This window comes from Salminus brasiliensis, chromosome 7 (genome assembly GCF_030463535.1).
Source record: "Salminus brasiliensis chromosome 7, fSalBra1.hap2, whole genome shotgun sequence".
Taxonomy (NCBI): domain Eukaryota; kingdom Metazoa; phylum Chordata; class Actinopteri; order Characiformes; family Bryconidae; genus Salminus; species Salminus brasiliensis.
Window position 1 is genome coordinate 1230077 of NC_132884.1, and position 22289 is coordinate 1252365.

At 41.8% G+C, this 22289-nt stretch overlaps 3 protein-coding genes across 3 annotated transcripts; 1 reads left to right on the plus strand and 2 right to left on the minus strand.

Moving 5' to 3' along the window:
- The first annotated feature begins 2019 nt into the window (after positions 1 to 2019).
- c7h17orf67 (chromosome 7 C17orf67 homolog) lies at positions 2020 to 5244 on the plus strand. The gene is made up of 4 exons (XM_072682774.1): positions 2020 to 2111; positions 3244 to 3332; positions 4099 to 4234; positions 4899 to 5244. Exons 1-3 carry the CDS (start codon positions 2060 to 2062, stop codon positions 4213 to 4215), a joined length of 258 nt encoding a protein of 85 aa, XP_072538875.1. The 5' UTR covers positions 2020 to 2059; the 3' UTR covers positions 4216 to 4234; positions 4899 to 5244.
- A 1869-nt stretch (positions 5245 to 7113) lies between these two features.
- Positions 7114 to 10517, minus strand: cbx8b (chromobox homolog 8b). Its single transcript, XM_072682776.1, has 5 exons — positions 10300 to 10517; positions 10114 to 10157; positions 9694 to 9759; positions 9250 to 9316; positions 7114 to 9081 (listed from the first exon to the last, which is right to left on the minus strand). The coding sequence occupies exons 1-5, from the start codon at positions 10366 to 10368 to the stop codon at positions 8191 to 8193; spliced, it is 1137 nt and encodes a 378-aa protein (XP_072538877.1). The 5' UTR covers positions 10369 to 10517; the 3' UTR covers positions 7114 to 8190.
- A 5782-nt stretch (positions 10518 to 16299) lies between these two features.
- On the minus strand, positions 16300 to 21939 carry LOC140559301 (E3 SUMO-protein ligase CBX4-like). The gene is made up of 5 exons (XM_072682777.1): positions 21769 to 21939; positions 21589 to 21632; positions 21014 to 21079; positions 18828 to 18894; positions 16300 to 18064 (listed from the first exon to the last, which is right to left on the minus strand). The coding sequence occupies exons 1-5, from the start codon at positions 21835 to 21837 to the stop codon at positions 16751 to 16753; spliced, it is 1560 nt and encodes a 519-aa protein (XP_072538878.1). The 5' UTR covers positions 21838 to 21939; the 3' UTR covers positions 16300 to 16750.
- Positions 21940 to 22289: the final 350 nt, after the last annotated feature.

The following is a 22289-nucleotide window of genomic DNA, read 5'->3' on the forward strand; positions in this document are numbered from 1 at the left end:
AGCGCGCGTCCGGCGAACCTCTTCAGTTTGACCAATGAGAAGCGAGAATACCGGAAAAGGGGCGTGGCGAACATTTAACTCATTAGTGCCCATAAACACATCTGTGATTATTATTATTATTATTATTACAATTGTAATTATTATTATTGTTGTTTTTATTATTATTATTATTATTATTATTATTACAATTGTAATTATTATTATTGTTGTTTTTATTATCATTGTTGTTGTTGTTGTTGTTCTTCTTCTCTTCTTCTTATTATTATTGTTGTTGTTGTTGTTGTTGTTGTTCTTCTTCTTCTTCTTATTATTATTATTATTATTATTGTTGTTGTTCTTCTTCTTCTTCTCTTCTTCTTCTTCTTATTATTGTTGTTGTTGTTGTTGTTGTTGTTGTTGTTGTTCTTCTTCTTCTTCTTCTTCTTCTTATTGTTGTTGTTCTTCTTCTTCTTCTTCTTCTTCTTATTATTGTTGTTGTTGTTGTTGTTCTTCTTCTTCTTCTTCTTATTATTATTATTATTATTGTTGTTGTTGTTGTTGTTCTTCTTCTTCTCTTCTTCTTCTTCTTCTTCTTCTTATTATTATTGTTGTTGTTGTTGTTCTTCTTCTTCTTATTATTATTATTATTATTATTATTGTTGTTGTTCTTCTTCTTCTTCTTCTTCTTCTTCTTATTATTGTTGTTGTTGTTGTTGTTCTTCTTCTTCTTCTTCTTATTATTATTATTATTGTTGTTGTTCTTCTTCTTCTTCTTCTTCTTCTTCTTATTATTGTTGTTGTTGTTGTTCTTCTTCTTCTTCTTATTATTATTATTATTGTTGTTGTTGTTCTTCTTCTTCTTCTTCTTATTATTATTATTGTTGTTGTTGTTGTTCTTCTTCTTCTTATTATTATTATTATTATTATTGTTGTTGTTGTTGTTCTTCTTCTTCTTCTTATTATTATTATTATTATTGTTGTTGTTGTTGTTCTTCTTCTCTTAATGAAACAGGCCTCGTTCTTATTGGTCTGGTGTGATTTGTACGATTATGTGATTAAAGCCTCGGATAAACATCTAAGTGGTTTTTGGGCTCTGATTATCATCCAACATCTTCCAAAATCTAGTAGAAAGCCTTCTTCTCCGGACAGTAGAGACAGTTACTCCAACTCTTTTTAATACCCTTGATGTCGGGGAAAAACACAGTGAATGAGCAGGTGTCCCAATACTTTTGTCCATATAGGAAAGATCAATGGGTAGGTCCACCTGCAATTTAGGGAGTTCATTATTATCATTATTATTATCATTACTGTAAACACGAGCTCGGTTCTGATTGGCTGCTCTGTGCTGTGGCTGATTCTTAAAGCATTCTGGGCTGAATACTTACTAAATAACGAATGGGCGGGGCTAAGCTGCTGTAAATATGCAAATATATTTTTTGTCACGTCGTTACAATAATACGTTGAAGAAAGGCAAGTTTTGCAGTTTTGTAAGATATTACCTTGTTTACATACTATATTTGAATTATTTTATTCACCGGAAGTGAAGAAAACTCTTATGATATTTTTTATTATTGTTTAAAATTATTTATTTATTTATTTATGTATTTATTTATTTATCCAAACAGACTAACGTGTCTTCACCTGTCCTCTTCTCACACAGGCTCGAGCTATCTGCTTTTCCGCAGCTCTGGTTTGGCGTCTCCCCACGAAAAGACGCCAGCGTGCGCCACCTGGTGGACACTGTTGGATGTTGGAGGTTTGAAAACACGGTCCGAGCTACAGCTTCAATCTGATTATCGATCTCAGAGCGAAAACCAGCTGCGTGAGTGTTAGTGAACTACTTTCCTATTAAAGAATGAACGAAAGCAGCTTTTTATTAAAGAACAACCTGTGAACACGAAACCTGACCCCAAATATCTGAAATATAAAATGATTAAAAAAAGAAAAAGAAAAAAAGCAAAGCAAATACAGAAAGGTGTCGTGTTGCTCGTGACGTGGCTGGATATTTCTGCCCCCTCGGGCAGTCCGGAGTGGACTTTCCACAGAGCTGAGCTGAGCTGAGCTGAAGACTGGAGCCAAAATGAAGCTGCTGCCCTTTCTCTTCTGCCTGGTCCTGCTGACCTTCTGCACAGGTATGAGCTATCCTATCTGCCCTGCACGACCACACACATTTCAGACACACATTATTATTATTATTATTATTATTATTATTATTATTATTATTATTATTATGAATAATAATGATTTTTTTGATGTGTGCATCAAATAATATTGGACACAAATGTACGTAAAATCAGGCAGTAAAATATGAAAATGTACAGTAAAATAATTTGCACACAACATAAACATAAAGCCAATTTACAAAAAAAACTAATAAATTATATACATATATATATTCTTTTTTATTTTATTTTTTTAAAGAAACAACTGTCCTGGATTTCTATTAACTTAGGAGCAGAGTTCATTATAATACATTATTATGTGAGATATATGCATAAATGTGTGCATCCGTTTTCAGAAAACAAGCTGAAATCTGATCATTTTCTGATGATTTTAGACACAATTACTAATTATTTACTGAATTGATCAGATTGGAACCCAATAAAACAAACAAGCATATTAAAGGTGCCATTACTTTTGCACAAACCACATTTGCTGTTTTTATTTTAATGTTTCAATTCAGTAAATAAACAGTAGTTATGCAAATTATTAAGATATAGAGCTCATCACGAACTGCATGATCTAAGTAAAGGGTGCACAAACTTTTGCACACAACATTTGCATATAAAGAACCACAGAACCTGTAGTGTTCCTGTTCTGGTTCCTGTGGAGTGGATATAGAGAGTGTTTATAGCTCAGTTATAACACAGTCTTAATCTATGAGTCTATAAATAAGCCACACAAATAGTGTGTGTGTGTGTGTGTGTGTGTGTGTGTGTGTGTGTGTGTGTGTGTTTTTCCAAGAGCAGTGAAAGTGTGTGCCACGTCGGTGTGTTTGCTTGTGCAGTGCTGGACTGGGCTTCAGGCCCCTCAGCTGCAGGGTCACGAGCGGAAAGCACACACTCCCCAGAGAGGGGCAGCCTGAATGGGCACTTTGTGTTCAGGGGTGGTGGGAAACACACACACACACACACACACACACACACACAGAGCGAGAGTGGGATAGAGGGAGACTGTGGACCCTCACTTGTAAACGGTGTTATGCCTGTGTTAATAACACTGTAATAAAGCACAGGGTCACGCAGCTCTTCCTCTGTGTGTTAGACGCCAATCCGGTCATCAAGGAGAGCTTCGCCAAGCAGCTCCTCCGCAGCAAGAGGCAGAAACCAGGCTACCCTGATGAGCCCATGAGGGTAAACACACTTTACACACACACACACACTTTACACACACACACACACACACACACACAGTGGAAGAACTGTGATCTCTGGAATGATGCTGGTGCTCCATTCAGTACTCCTAGTAGGGGAGTTAGGAGTTGGGGATGATGAGGTGTGGTAGTGATCTTCTTATCCAATATCCTGAACTCACTAACGCTCCTGTCACTGAATACAACCAAATCCTCACAGCAATGATCCTCCAAAATCTAGTAGAAAGCCTTCCTCTCTGGACAGTAGAGACAGTTACTCCAACAGAAGCAGCGTCAGCTTTTTTTAATACCCTTGATTTCAGAAGAAGTTATGACTGAGAAGGTGTCCTAATACTTTTGTCAGTATGGAGGATCTGAGTGTACACTGACTGCATCTGTTTTAGAGATATTAAATACTAAATATACTCTTAATTAAAAAGCCACAACAGTGATAGAGTTCATATAGTGCTGGTGATAGAGTTGATTCAGTTCAGTTAATTTAATTCAGTTCAGTTCAATTTGATTCAGTTCAGTTCAGTTCAGTTCAATTCAGTTCAGTTCAGTTCAGTTCAGTTCAGTTCAGTTCACTTTGGTTCAATTTAATCTAATCTAATTTAATTTAATTCAGTTCAGTTCAGTTCAGTTCAATTTGATTCAGTTCAGTTATTTTAATTCAGTTCAATTCAGTTCAGTTCAGTTCACTTTGGTTCAATTTAATCTAATCTAATTTAATTTAATTCAGTTCAGTCTCTCTCTCTCTCTCTCAGGAGCACATGCTGTATCTGCAGCAGTTGGAGCAGAGGGCTCGTGAGACCAATCTGGAAAACTGGTTGAACCCTCACTGTTTCCCGCGCTGCGACCGTAACTATGGTTACCCCGTCTGATCACCCCGCCCAGCACAGCGTAGGTTCATACACAGCAACAGCAATCAGATTCAGACTCAGACTCAGATTCAGATTCAGATTCAGATTCAGACTCAGACTCAGATTCAGACTCAGACTCAGACTCAGATTCAGACTCAGACTCAGATTCAGATTCAGACTCAGATTCAGATTCAGACTCAGATTCAGACTCAGACTCAGATTCAGACTCAGATTCAGATTCAGACTCAGATTCAGACTCAGACTCAGACTCAGACTCAGATTCAGATTCAGATTCAGAATCAGAATCAGAATCAGACTCAGACTCAGACTCAGATTCAGATGTAGATAGCTTTGTTGGTGTGAATTATAAGTAGCAACTGTTGCCAGAGCGACAAATAGAAATATTTATATTAATACTGATATAATTTATGACTAAAGAAAATAAATAAACAAATAAATAAATAAAGCAAAATAAATAACACACACACACACACACGGATTGCAGGTGTGAGGCTGGTGTGTACGCTGTCATGTGTGTGTGTGTGTGTGTTTGTATGGTCTCGTGCGCTCCCTGTATTTCTATTGATCTTTAATGAGGTGGGTGTCCTGTAGCTCAGCCTGTGCTGTACACATATCAGGGTACTTACAAGGTTTAGCACTAAGCCTCCGGATCGGCTCAGTGATGGATATTATTTCATCATCAGGATCAACCAGGTGTGACGACGACGAACTGGCACGCGGAGGAAACGACAGGATGACCCGCCGGGGTGGAGAACTGATCACCAGCAGTGACCACCCAAAGAACCCCCTCAGTTTACTGTAGATCATAGAACACTGTAGCACCCCAGTGACCGTGTGTGAGAGTGTGTGAGAGTGTGTAAGAGTGTGTAAGAGTGTGTAGGAGTGTGTGAGAGTGTGTGAGAGTGTGTGAGAGTGTGTAGAGAGTGTGTGAGAGTGTGTGAGAGTGTGTAGAGAGTGTGTGAGAGTGTGTGAGAGTGTGTAAGAGTGTGTGAGAGTGTGTGAGAGTGTGTAAGAGTGTGTGAGAGTGTGTATTTAGCCCCACAGGTTAGTCAGTGAAGCTCTGCTAATAAAGAGCTGTGCTAAATAAATGCGCGTGAGTCCATTTTTATGCTATATAACCTTTCTGCGTTATGAATGTATCTCTCTCTCTCTCTCTCTATATATATATAAATGTATACACACACATATATATACACACACACACACATATATATACACGCACACACACATATATATATGTATGTATGTATATATGTGTATATATACACTTCTGTTTAGTAGTATCTAAACTTAGATGTATCTTTTTAGTCTATATAAATTATGAATAAAATCATTTTATGATAATATATATATTATATATATATATTATATATATAATATATACATAATTTTATATACAATCTACACAACATTTAATTAATAAATTATGTATGTAAATGTAAATGTACATATATATACACATACATATATATTTATATATAATATTGAATTGTTATTAATTTGTCTATGTAAAATTCTGCTCTCTCTAAAACCATTAAAACTAAAATTACAACTTATCACACTATCTAAAACATCATTGTATAAAAGTAAACTTCAGCTGCTTACGTTATATATTCAAGCGATAGACACTCAGAGTATAGACTTTTATAAAGCATTTAAATCAAATATTATTTCCCAGCCCTGCGTTTTAATCTACAGCGAGAAAATCAATTAATATAAACTGCGCGTGACGAACATTAATGAGGTCAATTTCTCAAACATACACACAGAATAAAAGTGTGAGCTGCTGCTGATGAGTGTGTGTGCTGTAAAGTCTGAACTTATATATATATAAATAATTATAACAGTGTGTGTGTGTGGGGGGGGGGGGGGGTCAGATCAACTTTAAATAATTAGGATAAAAAATCCAAATCTCTGCTAATTTACACTTAATTTGACCCAGATCAAATTAATACAGTGCTTATTAATTTACATATCTACATAATCGTTTTATTAAACCCAATAATTTACAGTCGAAAATCCACTGTTCATTAATTAGCATTATTGCACAACTCGGTGATCTATAGGCATTATCATACAGTCAAATAACCTACTGCCCTTACTGCAAAACTATCTATAGGCATTTACTTTACCTTTACTTTACCTTTACCTTGTATTCAGCCAAATAATCTGTAGGAATTATTATATAACCTAATAATGTATTCAGCCCAATATTCTTCAGCTTTTAAATAAACCAGTAATCTATAAGCACTGTTATATAACACTGGGATCTATATGCATTATTATACAGTCCAATAATCATTAGACATTATTATATAACCCAATTATCAATACGTTTTAGTAAATAACACAGTGATCTGTGTGTATTATTATAGTCTAATTACATTATTATATATATACAAATTTTCATCAGTTCAATAATCTATAGGCATTATTAAATACCAAGTCCAGTACTAATATATAGTGATTATATAAAAAATTATAATTTATTTAGTCATTATTGTAAACTCTATAATAATGTGTTCTGCGCTTCACAGACATTAAAATACAGATTATTTTATATATGGTCATACTAACAGGGTTAATGAGGCATATTCTCAGCACATTATCTAAATCTGTGACCGGTCAGGATGATCAGCACACAATTCAGCTTCTAATAATTATTTAGAGACTCATTAAGCTGGACAGAGAATCTTACGAGCCACATACTGACGGCTGTAATTCTGTGTAAATCAACCTCAGGTAAGTGATCTTTTCCTTTTTTAATATCATCACAAGTGTGTGTGTGTGTGTGTGTGTGTTATTAGTCTGCTATAACTGTCATGTACAGCGTCCACGTTTTCAGAACTGCAGGCAGTAATGAGTAGTAATAATTGGAGACACATGGAAACACAGAAGTAGCTTAGCTTATATTTAGTATACCATTCTGATAAAAATGTAGGCTATTTTACACAAAGCAGCTCTAGGAGCCAAACATCCACATGTGAACACGACTGTTAGCTTACAGCTCATCATTTCTATAGTGCATGCAAATCTCTGTCCATCAGCCGAGTTCATCCACAGCTTTACCATCACAATTAAATACGTTTCAGTGACTAACACAGAGAGTGGAATAAAATCTTCATCATTTTATATACAATCTACACAACATTTAGTTAATAAATGATTTATGAATAGCAAAGCAAGCGCACACACTATATATATATATATATATATATATATACATACTGGTCAGCCATAACATTAGCATCACCTGTCTAATATATTTTAAGTAGCCCCCCACCACCACAACAGATCTGTCCATTCAAGGCCTCGGAAGCTGTCCTGTGGTGTCTGGAACACCAAGACTAACGTTAGCAGCAGGTCCTTTAAGTCCTGTGAATGGTGAGGTGGGAGGTCCATGAGTATCAGTGAGTCTCGAGCCAGTTCTTCCAGGTTCTGTCCTTCCTTGGAGCACTTTTGGTAGGTACTGACCACAGCATACCAGGAACACCCCACAGGACCTGCCTGATGTTCTGGAGATGTTCTGACCCAGTCATTATCTAGAACATCACAGTCTGGTTCTTGTGAAAGTGTCTCAGATTCTTACACTCGTCCATTTTCCCTGCTTCCGCACCTTCAGCACCTTCAAGAACTGACCGTTCACTCACTGCCTAATGTGTAGATCCAGCCCTGGACAGATGAAGACAGTCAACATTTCTCAATTTACCTAATACTAATGTTATGGCTGATTGCTGTGTATATATATATATATATATATATATATATATATATATATATATATATATAGGTATGTGGGTCACTGTCTGGACAAAACCTTGTATGGTAACGGACAGGAGAATACATAGCAGTAAAAGGTGTTGTTAAGTGTAAAGCGCAGCTGGTGTTTAAAACAAACCCTGAAAAAATGGCATTACAAGGTTTTGGTCCAACACTGATTATATATATATAAATAAAGGTGTGTTACTGATAGAGTCATCTTTTGTCTTTAAAGAAGCCTTCATCTGTGCTGCTCTCTTTGATGGTCACTGTCAAAAAGTTTGTTGTTACATCCGTGACAATGACCTTCTCTACCCCGCTAAAGCAGGGGTTCCACACATCTTCGTCCTCATCCTCGTCCTCGTCCTCCTCTTCCTCCTCTGGCTCCCCAAGTATCCGTGCCACAGGGATTTTGGCAACGAGAGAGGGTTTGGGCTGCGGGAGCCTGGGAGGGTCCAAGACCTCAAACGCTCGGTGATGGCTGAGGTGCTTAAGGTGCTTAAGGTGCTTTAGATGCTTGCGATGCAAATGGCTCGAGTGGCTCAAATGCTCTCTAGTCCTGCTGTCCTGCAAGCCTGCGACCATCCTGCTGGAGTGAAGGCTCCAATCCAGTGACGGAACCATCCTGTGTGGTTTGTGGGGGTACGCTGGAGGAGCCTGGTTCCTGTGAGGCATTTTTATGGCCCTCAAGTCAGAACACCTGTCCTCGCTGTCCTCGTCATCCTCCCCCAGCTCGAGCCGTGCCATTTTGGACGGTATGCCGGACATCGACTCCTCTGCGCTCATCTTGGCCTGGTCCGAGTGCAGCAGGCCGCTCGGGTAGCCGTCTTTGAAGCGGAGCTTGGGCTTGCGGCCTCTCTTTTTGGGGGTCGGGATGAAGTCGTCCCTTGGCAAGGGATGTTCTCGGGGTGGTTCCGGAGGTGGGAGCCGAATGACACTCTCGCCTCTGTTGACCGCGCTCGGAGGAAAGATAGTCGGGACAACGGCCCGTAGGCCCTCTCTGGCTCTCGGGGTAGCCAGAGGCTCTGGGTTGGGGTAGGTGACACGGATGCTCCGGGAAGATTCACCTCGGAACTCGTAGGACCGGGCTTTTGCTTTGGCCTGGGCCTGAAAAAGGGCACACGGAGACATTTAGGAACTTTTTTAATGATTGACACATGAATATGAATTAATTATACATATATAAATATATAGATATATAATATTGATTTGACCGTTCTTTATTATTTGACTGACTACACAACACAAGTTCCTTTCAGGACTATGTCTACCAACCTTTAGCAGAAAGGTCTTGAGCTTGGGTCCTCTCTTCTTGGGTCCAAACAGCTCCCTCTCACGCTCCCTGTAAAGACAGTGATGCCCTCTTTTAGGACCAAAAGACACAAAATGCTACACATCACCAGTGCACTGTCCTGCACTGTCCTGCACTGGCTTTCCTGTCTCGTTTCTGTTACTGCTCTGCTTATGTCTGCACAGCTGTCTGCACATTGCACTGCGCTGCATGTAGTCTGTTGCAGCCTGGTCCTGCAGGAACCGTGCTCTTGTTCACAGCTGCAACGACCAAAAGCCTCCTGGCATGACCTGGAACTGTGCTCCAACGTGGGGCACAGACAAGGCTCCAATGGGGAGGGGAGATTTGGGGAGTGTATGGTGGTGTAAAGGAGGGCAAATAATTGTGCTTCAATGCATGCATGCAACCACACACACACATTACCCTACCTCTCCTCGAAGGCTGCGAAGAGCCGGGAATCCAGGATGTTCTCTTCGGGCTCCCATGTGCTGTACCTGCACAAGAGAAGAGCAGAGCAGAACCAGCTGACAGCAGTCGGTGCGATTTCACGTCGAGCAAATCAAGGCACAGGGGGGCAGCTAGCATGGAGGGAGGTTTGGGGAGAAAGAGCAATGGGCAAGCTACAGCGTTGCAGATGCCTCAGCCTTCTGCAGCCACCAAGCGCGTGATTATAAGCGCCCCTTGGCCCCCAAGCGCGTGCACCTAGGGCTGGGAGAAGGGGTTTGGTGTGACAGCCATTGTTGGCGCTGTTAAAGTGGAGCTAACGCGGCTAGCCGCTTCGGCTCGGCTCGGCTCGGCTCGGCTCGGCTCGGCACGGCTCGACTAGTCTGCCATTTGTAGCTACTCACTTGGGCGACCAGCCCTTCCATTTCACCAGATACTCCATCCGACCCTGCGCACACACACACACACACACACACACACACACACAGAACGCTCGGGTTAGCGCGAGCTGCTTCTGTTGCTATGGCAAACGAGAGAAACGTCAAAACCGAAGGAACGGGCGTGTTGACGTTGCGCTTGCTGACACGTACCCGTCGTATTCGGCGCTTGATGATCGACTCGGCCGCGAAGACCCGCTCGCCGACGGCGGACAGCTCCATGTTCACCGCCCTCCCGTCTCTCTCTCTCCCTCCCTCGCCTCTCCTCTCTCGCTCTCCGTCTATCTATCCGACCGTTAGCTCGCAGCGAGCTGGTCGAGTCCGCCTACCTTTCTACCTCTCTCTATCACTCTCTCTCTCTCACTGTCGCTCTCTCGCTGGTCGAGTCCGCCTACATGTCTCTCTCTCTCTCTCTCTCCACCCCCCTCCCTCCTCCTCTCTCGCGCTCGCTCGCTCGCTTCAGAATTCCAGGCAGCCCATAATACTCCCGCGCGCGAGCGAGCGCCACTCCGACGTCACCGCGTTCTCCCGCGCGTTGCCGTGGCACCGCTGGCGGCGGAACCGCTTCGGAGCCGCTTATTGGTTCTGCTGTTGCTACGCGCCCTCTGGTTGCTTAGCGCAGGGGAGAAATGCTAATTTCTGCGTGTAGCTAAAACCGGCGAACCGCTCGATTACCACAACAACCCGGATCGGTCATAAACCTGGAGCCCGAGCGCAGTTCACCACTAACACCTTAGGAAAATATAAGTGCTCTCAAAACGCAATAATAACATCATATTAATATAAATATTTCATATTTAAGGGTGATTAGCATGTTCTCTTAGCGCTAATTTAGTTTGATGCATTAAATGTTTACGACAATGTTTACATTTGTTACAGTGAAAATTGTACTGAATTAAAATATTTAATATTTATATAGTGCTGAAATCCAGATCAATCCAAGGGGTTCACTTACTTTTTCACACTTTACGGTTTGGTGTGTAGAGCTAGAGCCTCCCGAATGATGTCTTGCAGCCATTTAAGGTCTGGGTTTATTTTCTTTTTATTTATTTATTTATTTTGGTGCAAAAAAAATATATTTTAAACCTAATTTATTTATTTTAAAATTCCTATTTTTTCTAACATGAATTTTAACCAGGGGATATTCATTCATAATTATATCGTAACACATATGGGGTCATAATTCATAATTAAAGTCCCCTAAATAAAGAGGCTCTGGCTAAATTTCAGAGAGACTGGACCAATAAAAATATTCCGAAGTTATTATTTTACATTGACGAAGTTAGGAGGGGTTCTTACATTTTGGATATTTGCGGTTTTTGCGTGACAGTGACGCAGCGCTGCTCACTTTATGGACAAAAGTATTGGGACACCTGGTCATTCATTGCTTCTTCCGAAATCAAAAGCATATAAAAGAGCTGATCTGCTTCAGCTGGAGTGACTGTCTCTACCGTCCAGAGAAGAGGACTTACTACTACATTTCGGAGGATGGAGCATTGCGGTGAGGATTTGATTGCATTCAGCGACAAGAGCGTAGAGAGTGAGGTCAGCTCAACCCCCCAACTCATCCCCAAAGTTACTGGATGGAGCTCCACCATCATTCCAGAGGACGAGCTGAGGGTCTTCCTCCAGTAAGCCCCTGGGGGTTTATGACATGTGACCAGAATCACATGACCAGAATCACACGTCCAATCTTAGCCATCTCCAAACAGGAAGCACCGCCGCGCGCTAACGTCCCGCGCTGGGCTAATTTAGGGAAGCGAGGCAGCGGCCGGCAGCGGACTGTGTGGATGAGCCGGTCGAGCCTCAGGTCACCTCCTCACCCCCACAGCAGACAGCGGGCTGTCCCGCAGAGCCCTGCGGCACTGAGAGACGGCGGACACGCAAAGAATTTAACTCCAATATTAAACTATCGATAAGTTATCAACTATTAAATATAGAGTGAACTAATGATCGAACGGGGTTAAAATCTAATATATTTGTAATAAGTAAAAAAAATAGTATTGACAATATTATTGATATTCCTGACGCTAGGCAATATAGCAAAAACAGTACGTAATAGCATTATTATTATTATTATTATTATTATTATTATTATTATTATTATTATTGTTATTATTCAGTGGTTATTTTTACTACATTACTACTAAAATTAATAGTAAAATGTAAGGTAATTAGCAGAACTATTTGATACTTTCTGTAATAATAATAATAATAATAATAATAATAATAAAATGTGTGTATTATTTACTTTTTTAATATATTATATTATATTGAATAGCAGCGAGACTGTAACGAGGGATCTTGATCTTGTATAAATATATTCTGATATTTATTATCTCGAGACGACTTACTAAAATCTGATGGTCATATTAAAATTCTGTTTTAATATATATTGCGTTAAAATTAATATATATATAATATTTTATAATATATAAAAATTAGTAAATTATTTTTTTAATATGTTTAATAAAATATTTTAATATATTTGCATTAAAATATATAAACTGAGAAAAATATTGAAACTATTTAAACAATATTGCATATTAAAAAATAAGTTACAGTTCAAATCGATTACAGTAACAGATCTGAACTGATATGAAATGAGATGTATTTCAATATGTGGGTTTGGGGGGATTCTGTAATTATGGACGGTTATTAACGGTTATTAACGGTTATTAACCTGTGACATCAGACAGTGCCCGGTGTGGAAATCACTGTCTGACCTCTCTGATTTTCTAAATTTCATTAGTTTGACCCAAACTTTATTTAACTATATAATTACATTATACTGAATTACATTACACATTAATTACATTACAGTTGTTATGCATATATGTATACATGTGCACGTGATCTTATAGCTCATATTCAATCATTCTAATATAACAGAATTATTCACAAACTACAGCACGTGCAATTAGAACCTAACGTGGTTAATAAACAGGTGGAGTTTGATGTTGGAGGAAAAGCGCGCGCTGTTCGGCTCGAGAGAGATTTGGTCGGTTCCCATGCACGCGCCGGGGGGGTTCTGGAAGGAACGTGTAAAGTTAGAGCCCTGAGCTCGCGGGGAGAACTGGCCACACTCCCACGCCCCCTTCCCGCCCTAAGAGAGCTGTAATCCACGCGCGAGCTTCAGCTGTCTAAATTAGAACGCAGCAGAATCCCGAGCGCGAGCCCAGCCAGCCCAGCGTCACAGAACACGAGCCCGCGCCTTGGACCGCGGCTCACGGGAGCGCGCTTCGGCTGGGACGAGCTCATTCATTCTTTAATTCATTGTTTTTAAACGATCAAATGCTTTAAAAGTCACCACCTGTAAAACAAAATACAATTATATAATTTAACTATATTTCTAATAAAACATTTTAATAAAAATAATCGCTTAAATGTAATAATTAAGGTCGGCTAATGTGTGTTATTATTTTTCTAATTCGCGAAAGACACGAAAATAAACCGGATTAAAGATCAATGCGCATTACTGAACTAAACAGTCTAAAACAGCCCGAAAATAATTAAAAACAGTTTCCTAAACGATCCAGGCTTAGCTATACGACATGTATTAAGGTACATTTAATTTTTATTTTATTTCATTATAAAAGTATTTTCACTGTATCCAAAAAAATCTGTGTAAATAAAAGACTACAGATATTCAATGAGGTTTACATGAGCTTTATTCAGGGCAGCTCGGAAAACTCGGAAAGCTAACTCCTAAAATATATTACATACTAAATACTGTGGATTTTCTGTTTTATTTAAAATCTCATAAAAAGGAATGAACCCAAAAACACAGCGCTGAGACCTGCCCGCCTGCATTCGGGCTAAAATACGTTCAGCAACGAACTGTAAACACGGTCTGCTTATGAATATGATGTAATGTAGGCTAAGTATAAAACCACAGGCTAAATTAGGCGGCCTCAGCGGTGTAGTTTAACCGACAGAGCCCGGGTTTCGGAGTCGGGCTGAGGAGAGCATGGCAGCGGGTCTGCCTCTCCTAAAGGCAGCCGTGTGAGGAGGTGGACGGGGAGGAAGCCATTTTCTGTCTGAGGCAGAGAGTCGAGGTGAAAACCGCAGCTTGAGAGGAAATGGTTGATGAGTAAAAGCCACCCCTTTTTTTTCAGAGCTTCGTCAAAATGAGAGATCGTCCTCTTGCGGCTCTCCCGGCGCGGCTTCTGCTTTCGGCTAGCGCCGTGCTAATGTTGCTAACGCGCCCCTGACGGAGAGCCGTTGGCCGCCATGTTGGCTGCTGAAATATCGGCGTGCGGTTGTGCGGAGGGTGAAACACATCGCTCCTCTCACACCTCCCTTCACTCAAAACACACCTTTCTGTCGCTCACTCCATCCCACACACTCTCACCCGGAGCTGGGAACAGTTTATTCACTCTCATAGCCACCAAGAACGGCGTTATTTACCCGGGCTTCCCTGCCACCCCTGAGCCAGCTGCTCAGCCTGTCTGCCTGACAGGACCTTCATAAAACCCCAAAAACACCCAAACAAACGATATTATCTATATTCTGTATTTTTGGGGTCATTTTAAACATCGTGGGGAACTTAAACATCGCATAAACGTGTGTAATAGTTGAACTCTGTGGGAAGTGTGATTACATTTAATGCACTTTAGTTCTGGTCAGCAGGGCAGCAGCCTGGGGTCAATAGACTCACTGAAAGCCTCCCTTAAATATTGTATTTAGATACGCTGGATTATCTCCCTTAAAAAGGTCCAGTTTGGGAAATCGATTATCAGCCCAGATCGATAAACGAAGTGGTAAATGGTGAAGGTTTGCTCGTTCACCTAAAGGATAGAAAAATACAGTCAGCTAAAGCTTATCAACAAAACTGATCAAATAGGTTTTTCTTCGTTGTAAAATGTGTCTATAAATGTACAAAACTATTAATATTAATATTATTAACTAAAAATATAACTAACAAATTGATAAAGAAGCTCTGCTAAAGACTCTAGATTCAGTATAGAAACAGCTTAATCTCCTCCATTAATTTAGCTTGAATATATATATATATAAGAAAATAAATATCAGAGTGGCTTAATGTAAATAAATAATGTAAAACACATATACATTCGACTATACATGTATTCAAATTATTTATTATCAATTTAAATATACAGTATTTATCACTTAAACATTTTCTAAAATTAAAGTCCTCTAAAAAAAATAATAATAACAGGAAAAATAAGGGTTTAGGCAAACAATACAAGCTTTAACCGATTAATTACTAATAGTAGATGTAAATGACCAGGTGCTTAATATAGCAAGCCTCTCTGATAAGCCAGTACAGAGAGGTCAGCGTGTCTCCCAGCAGAAATGTAGCCCAGTCTATTAAGGCCCATGGAAACCAGCAGTTCAGCAGTTTCGATGTACCTTAATGCTTTTTTTGGTAACTGGTTGTAAAACAGGAAAGAGGTTTGGTTTACTTCTGTTTCTAAATTAATGGCAGGCAAATTAATGTGGCTTTGCACCTCAGAATAGCACCATGACTTCTTCTGACCGCTGATGAACCCTGCTCAGAACTGAATCCACTACTACATTAAACAGAAGCCTAGTGATGGTTAATTGACATATTTTTACATCATATTAGGAAACTTTCCTGTTGAGTTTCCTGAGCCAAATAATATTTATTTTAAAAATTGGGGCCTACAACACACTGTTTTTTAGATGCATGATACACACAGTCCTACGCCTGACTCTTCAAGTTGAGCAATGACGTAAAAATAAACCATAAAGTAAATATTTTGTCCCATTACAGTCAGCAGGAGCCATTCCCTTGCAGTATAGGCTATAGTAAGAGGTGTTGATGACAAAGCATGATGCTGCACACATGCAATGTACAGCCATTCAGCTGGAGGATATGCGGCGAGTGTGTTTAGCGGAGATTAAAACCACCACTGTGTGATAACACCCTCCAACACTTCACATTTTGTAGAGGACAGGGCACAGTGCACTGATACCAAGGCCCTGCATAATTACTTCTGCTTTAGACAAGGACAAAAGGTTGTCTTTGTGTTTACACGGCCTGATCTTTTGTACCACAGGCTGTACGGTATGCATAGACCTAGTCATGAGAACCCCCACACACACACACACTTACACCCATGCACAGGCCCTGATATGCACAAAACACATTCACTGAGAATCAACTGACACACAAAAATAAGCTTTTAATGTGCTCAGATGAACGTACATAGAGGGACACACTTTGTGTGTAAAAGCGTTTTTACAAAACCTTTAAGATGTCAAATGACACGACAATAAAACATTCAGCATTACAGAACATTACAGTACATACATACATACATAAGTGCTTCTTAAACATATTAGCTTTCTGATATAAAGCACTGCCAACGGAAACGAGCCACTGACAGAAACCAACCTTTGTTGATTCATAATCACTAATATGAAATATGAAATATAATATAGCTAGCATAATGAATTGGAATTACAAGCAGACTGAAAAATATCAAAGCTTCAATTTTATACAGGTTAAATCAGAAAACAATTAAAGTGATCTTCAGGAGTGAAGGCCAAGACGACTTTACACTTGTACACGTTAGCAGTTAGTAAGTCAGTAGTTCAAAGCGGTCATTTTTTTTTAGACGGTGACGTATTCCTTAAACGTCACCGTGAGGCAGTTTGCCGTTACGTCCGTGATTATTATATTCCCGAGAAAAGGTGCGAAGCTTGAAACGGGTTCCGATCCCGGTTCTTTCCCTGTCCGTTCTGGCTGAGGCCCTGCCTCATTCTCAGCTCTTGCAGAGCTTGAATTTATTCGAGAGTCTGCGACTGAGTTGCTTTCCTTCCTCGGCCGTGAACAGCTCAGGTCCATGGGCTCGTCCTGACAGTCCAAGAATTCCAACCTGTGTCCATTTAAGTGCAGATGACCATTAAGGTGTGTGCCGTTGCTTTCACAGTGACTTGTCCCTGGTGCGCTTATACTGCGGAAGCTTGAGAACCGCTTGGCCTCGCTGTCCCGCTCCCTGTCCGGTTCTGAATGACGGCGCTTGTGGGCTCCCTGGCTATTCCCCTGATCTACATGATGAAGGACACCCTTATCCAAAGGCTTTGGATTCAGGCTGGACTTAGATGTCAGCTGCAGTGGCTGATCATCAGGCGCTGGGCTGCGTAACTCCTTCTGTTCTGATGAAGGCCTCTGCGTTACTGAACCGTCCACAGCAGGGTAGAGTGTTCCATTAGTTAGTCTTAATGGCAGAGGCCTCGTCTCATCTTTGCTGTCCCTTTTACAACCGTTCTCAACGATGTGCTTCTTTGAGGCTCTGTTCTTATCCACGATACTGTCTGTCACGCCATGCCGGTTCTCCAGCAGCTTCTGCTGGTGCTGCTTCACCCCCACGTCCACTTCCCCATTTTTAATCTTAGCGGCCTGGGTGCCGTTTTCCATGTACTTGCTCATGACGATGACGATGCGCCCGTTTTTATTCTTGTTCTTCACAATCTTTAGCTTGCTGCTTATTCCATTGACCTGGGCCACGTCCTCTATAGCAAGTTTCGGCTTCCCACCACCGTTGAGGTTGGCTGGAAGCTTCTCGAGCTCCATAGTGATGTCCCTCACTTTGCCGAGGCATCCTGAGTCCTTCTCTCGAACCCATTTCTGCTGCAGGGCCTGAGACGCCTCGGTCTCCTTCACCTTCTGGTACATTTTGGTGCTGGGCTGGTAGTGGTGGTGTTTCTTGCTGTTCAGCTGGTAGTAGTGCTTCTTTTTGCCATTGATCAGAGAGTCCCCTGAGCTCTCCTTGCAGATGGGTTGGTACGGGTGGTGCTTTTTGCTGTTCAGCTGGTACTGCTGTGTCTGCACTGGGTCCTCAGATGCTTTGAGACAGCCGCTGTTGTCCTGCAACACTTCCTGCAGGCCGGAGAGGACGCTGGATCTCCGGGCAAACGATGGGACCTGAAACGGAAGCATACAGATGATCTGTAAACCGCAGTTCTGATAGACTCACCTAAACACGCTTCCCTTTAACATGCAAATATTTGTGAATGACACTCAATAGGACAAAAGTATTGGGACACCTGCTCATTCACTGTTTCTTCTGAAACCAATGGTATTAAAAAGAGCTGATCTTGCTTTTGTTGTTGGAGTAACTGTCTCTACTGTCCAGAAGAGAAGGAGCATTGCATCATCCCAAAAGTACTGGATGAAGCTCCACCTTCCATCATTCCAGAGAACACAGCTCTTCCACTGCTCCACAGCTCAATGCTGGGGGGCTTTATACCCCTCTACTAGCCCACGCCTGGCATTAGGCAGCACGGAGCCAATAGGTTCATGATGTTGATCTGTTCCAGAGAGTCCTATTCTATTGGCAGTACTTCTTCTCTACAGGGACTAAACAAGCTGTGTGTGCATTTGCACATCTGTGTCAGCAATGGGTGAAACTTAAAGTAGCTGAATGCATTCATTAGAACATTTGGGCTATTCCTGTGCACAGCACCAGTGAGCACATTTATTTTCCACATGTAAAGCACACCCCTCTGAGTCACACATTTGAACAGGGTGCAGTATTGTGTAGAGAAGTCAGAGAGTCAGCTATTCTGCACAAATTCCCCTTGATAAACCAATTTCCCCATCTATCTGCTCGCACTGCAGAGATGCCCACAAAACAGAAGTAAACAAGTTAATAGGGAAACACACTGTAAAAGGTACTGTTCCTCACCTGCGTGAGAAGATGCTTTGGTTTTGGGCCTCTTTTGCGGTATCCCATCATCTGCTCCTGCTGCTCCCTGCAGAAGAAGAACAGTGTGCTTTTAGATGCGTTAAGGGCTGCAGTCAAGCTTAACTACTGTATAATTGTCCTGGATTAAATACAAATGTAAATTCTTGTAACTTAATGAAGGTGAATTCGATTGGCTAAACACCTGTTCCTACTATACACTTAATGGACAAAAGTATTGGGACATCTGCTCATTCATTAATTACGTTTCCCCAGCTTTTGTTGGAGTCTCGACTATACATGGAAGGAGGCTTTCTACTAGATTTTGGGAGAGCATTGCTGTGAGGATTTAATTGCATTCAGCCACAAGAATGCTGTCAGTAAGGTCACCATCCCACCTCATCCCCAGCTCATCCCAACAGTACTGGATGGAGCTCCTCCACCATCATTCCAGAGAACACAGCTCCTCCACTGCTCCACAGCTCCTCAATGCTGGGGGGCTTTATACCCCTCTAGCCCACGCCTGGCATTATTAGGCAGCATGGAGCCAATAGGTTCATGATTATTTTGTACACATGAATCAAAGCATGGATCTGGCTTGAGAACCTAGAACCTTGTTAGGCAGTTTGGGTTCAACTGCAAAACAATAAGACAGTAACAGCAATGTCGTGTCCCAATAGTACAATTTAGCTTTGTATAGATCAGTGGTGGAGACGGGGCCAGCCCTACACCCCCGCAAATGCAGATAATGAATGCAGTGCTGGTTCTCATAATGATGTCTTTGACCCACAGTTACTAAACTGTGGGAAAATCCCACCGTACGACCCAGCATGAGGCAAACATTTATTTTCAATATAAAAGTCCTTGATATTTCATCACCTTTTGCTTTTCATCAACTACTTTCACCAAAATAAATCTCAGCCTAAATTTATTTGTTTTAAATCTGCCTGATGAATCAGTCTGTCGTGAGTCATCCACTGCAATGGGAGGCAGTCCCAGAACAGCACACTCTTACAGGGGAATGGAAACTGTGCATTTTGTTGAAACATTTGTCATCACCTCTCCCATCACACTCCCTTTCTATCCACACACCCCCCTCACCTAATTAAACCACACACACGCTCTCCGGAGAGACCTGCAATTACTCACCCCGGTATAGCCTGTCCCAGAGGGAGAGCACTAATGGCCCAAGCAGATGCCAGTTAGAGGCAAATGTGTGGAATTTGGGGTGGGGTTGGGGGGGGGGGGGGGGGGCACTAATGCACAGTGTGGGTGAAAATACACCAAGTCTAGAAACTGTGCTGAAGGGTTGGGGTGTGTTTTGGCTCATGCCTGCCCCTACATTTAATATAGCATTTAAAACACTCATGCTGCCTTCATATATTAAAGCATCATTATGGAAGAACGAGCAGGAAGTCAGGTTTTAATGCTCCATTATGGAAGGGTCAGGAGCAGCCAATAAAAGAAGAGGCTTTTACAGATATACCAGATAAGCAGTCTATTGGTAGATCAGCTGTATGTCGTTATATAAGGCGCAACAATATAAGGTGCACATGTCAACAGCCCCGTTCTGACTATGTATATAGATATATGTGTATATACTACAGATGTATATGGGTTCATATGTGTATATGAGTTTATACAGTATATACAGATATGTGTGTATGTACTTTCAGACGTGTGTGTTCACATGCACAAATACTAAGTCTGACAAAGTCAACATGTTAATAACATGGTAATAATAATTACATTACATCCATGCTTATACATGGACACTACATTTCCTTAATACTTAATAAGACAATTGATTAACTCATTAAATTGTCAGCTGTAGTAAAGCTATCGTGCATATGCATTTATTCCCATGTGCACATATGCAAAAATGTATGTGTCTGAATGTATATATGTACCGTAGGTGTATGCATGGAGGTGTGTGTGTGTGTGTGTATATACATATGCGTGTGTGTGCACGTACACGTGCACGTGCACTATGTATGTAGGTGTGTGTGTGTATACAGCATGCGACGCAGTCTTGAATTTTGCCACCATTGCGAGTGTTCTGCGCACGCGCGCATTTCTCTCCCGCTCTTGTTTGCTCGTGCACCCTCCCTTTGACAGCGAGCGAGAGAGAGAGAGAGAGAGAGAGAGAGAGAGAGAGAGAGATACTGTACCAGTTGTGAAAGCCTCACCTGTTTTGGAAGGCGACCAACAGGCGCGGGTCCAAGATGTTTTCCTCTGGCTCCCACGTGTTATACCTATAGAGAGAGAGAGAGAGAGAGAGAGAGAGAGAGAGAGATATGAGGGGGAGGGGATGGCGCGTGAACATGACCAGCTCTCTCAACCAAACCCCGTTAAATGTGGCTGTCATCTTCACAGCAGCTCGCGCGGAGAGAGAGAGAGCAGAGCAGCAGCAGTGAGAGGGTAAAACCCGTAAATGCACCACCATCACGCGCGAGCACACCTCTGATGTTACGCGTGCATATAATAATAATAATAATAATAGTAATATTAAGAAGAAGACAAACACAGTAACGTGTGCAAAAGCAACGTCGCGCGCATGCACACACAAAACAACTCCAGAAAAGCGTGCATGCTTTAATATGCGCTGCTGTTTACTGATGCAACGAGCTCGTGCATCAGCAGGAGAAGCTCGGGTTGAAGCGCGCGAGATGAAGTTCGACTTCATCTTTTCCTCCCCCCTGCTCACACACACACGCGCGCGCGCGCGCGCACACACTCAGGCAGGTTAAGTGCACACACTCACTTGGGTGACCAGCCTCTCCACTTCACCAGGTACTCAAACCGCCCCTGCGGAGAAACACACGACCCTGCGTTAGCGCGAGGAACTTTTCACAAGCACGAGATTAATCCTTCGTCAACACACACACACACACACACTTCACACCGCTGCAGAGAGATAAAAGCTAGAACCCAGGGCTCTCACCTTCCGGACGCGCTTCTTCTCGATGCTCTCCACGGCGAAGACGTGCTCTCCCGCGGCGGGCAGCTCCATTTCCCCGCTGCTCGGTCGCTGGAGCCTCGCGCTGCTGAGTGTCTGCGTGTGTATCTGTGCGCGCGCGCGTGTGTGTGTGTGTGTGTGCGCGTGTGCGTAAACGTGAACTCTGCCAGCGCAGCCCCGCACAAGAAGCTCTCATGCAAAATAGCTCGGCGTGACGTCACGAACGAGGAGGCGGTGTGATCTGTGCCCGGTCACGCCCACAATCCACGGCGCCCTCGAGCAGAGGTTGGTGATGCTGCAGCCACGGGGTCGTGGAGCCCTGACAGAATTCCACGCGCGAGCTACAGCGACCTGCTCGCGAATAAGAGTTCTACAACGTTCTAAGCTCTGGTGTAAACCAGGGTTCTCCAACAAACAACAGCAGTTTTTTTACTCAGAATAAGATCGAAAAAGAACCAGAGAAAACTAGTGTGAATGAGAGGGAACAATCTAGAACATCAAATGAG

Excerpts from the sequence above, each read along its gene's own strand:
- c7h17orf67 (XM_072682774.1), top strand. The coding sequence starts at position 2,060 with ATGAAGCTGCTGCCCTTTCTCTTCTGCCTGGTCCTGCTGACCTTCTGC. Across the intron at positions 2,112-3,243 it reads CCTGCTGACCTTCTGCACAG|ACGCCAATCCGGTCATCAAG; the intron begins GTATGAGCTATC and ends TCTGTGTGTTAG. Across the intron at positions 3,333-4,098 it reads ACCCTGATGAGCCCATGAGG|GAGCACATGCTGTATCTGCA; the intron begins GTAAACACACTT and ends TCTCTCTCTCAG.
- cbx8b (XM_072682776.1), bottom strand. The coding sequence starts at position 10,368 with ATGGAGCTGTCCGCCGTCGGCGAGCGGGTCTTCGCGGCCGAGTCGATC. Across the intron at positions 10,158-10,299 it reads TCAAGCGCCGAATACGACGG|GGTCGGATGGAGTATCTGGT; the intron begins GTACGTGTCAGC and ends GTGTGTGCGCAG. Across the intron at positions 9,317-9,693 it reads TTCGCAGCCTTCGAGGAGAG|GGAGCGTGAGAGGGAGCTGT; the intron begins GTAGGGTAATGT and ends CTGTCTTTACAG.
- LOC140559301 (XM_072682777.1), bottom strand. The coding sequence starts at position 21,837 with ATGGAGCTGCCCGCCGCGGGAGAGCACGTCTTCGCCGTGGAGAGCATC. Across the intron at positions 21,080-21,588 it reads TGGAGAGGCTGGTCACCCAA|GTATAACACGTGGGAGCCAG; the intron begins GTGAGTGTGTGC and ends CTCTCTCTATAG. Across the intron at positions 18,895-21,013 it reads TTGGTCGCCTTCCAAAACAG|GGAGCAGCAGGAGCAGATGA; the intron begins GTGAGGCTTTCA and ends CTTCTTCTGCAG.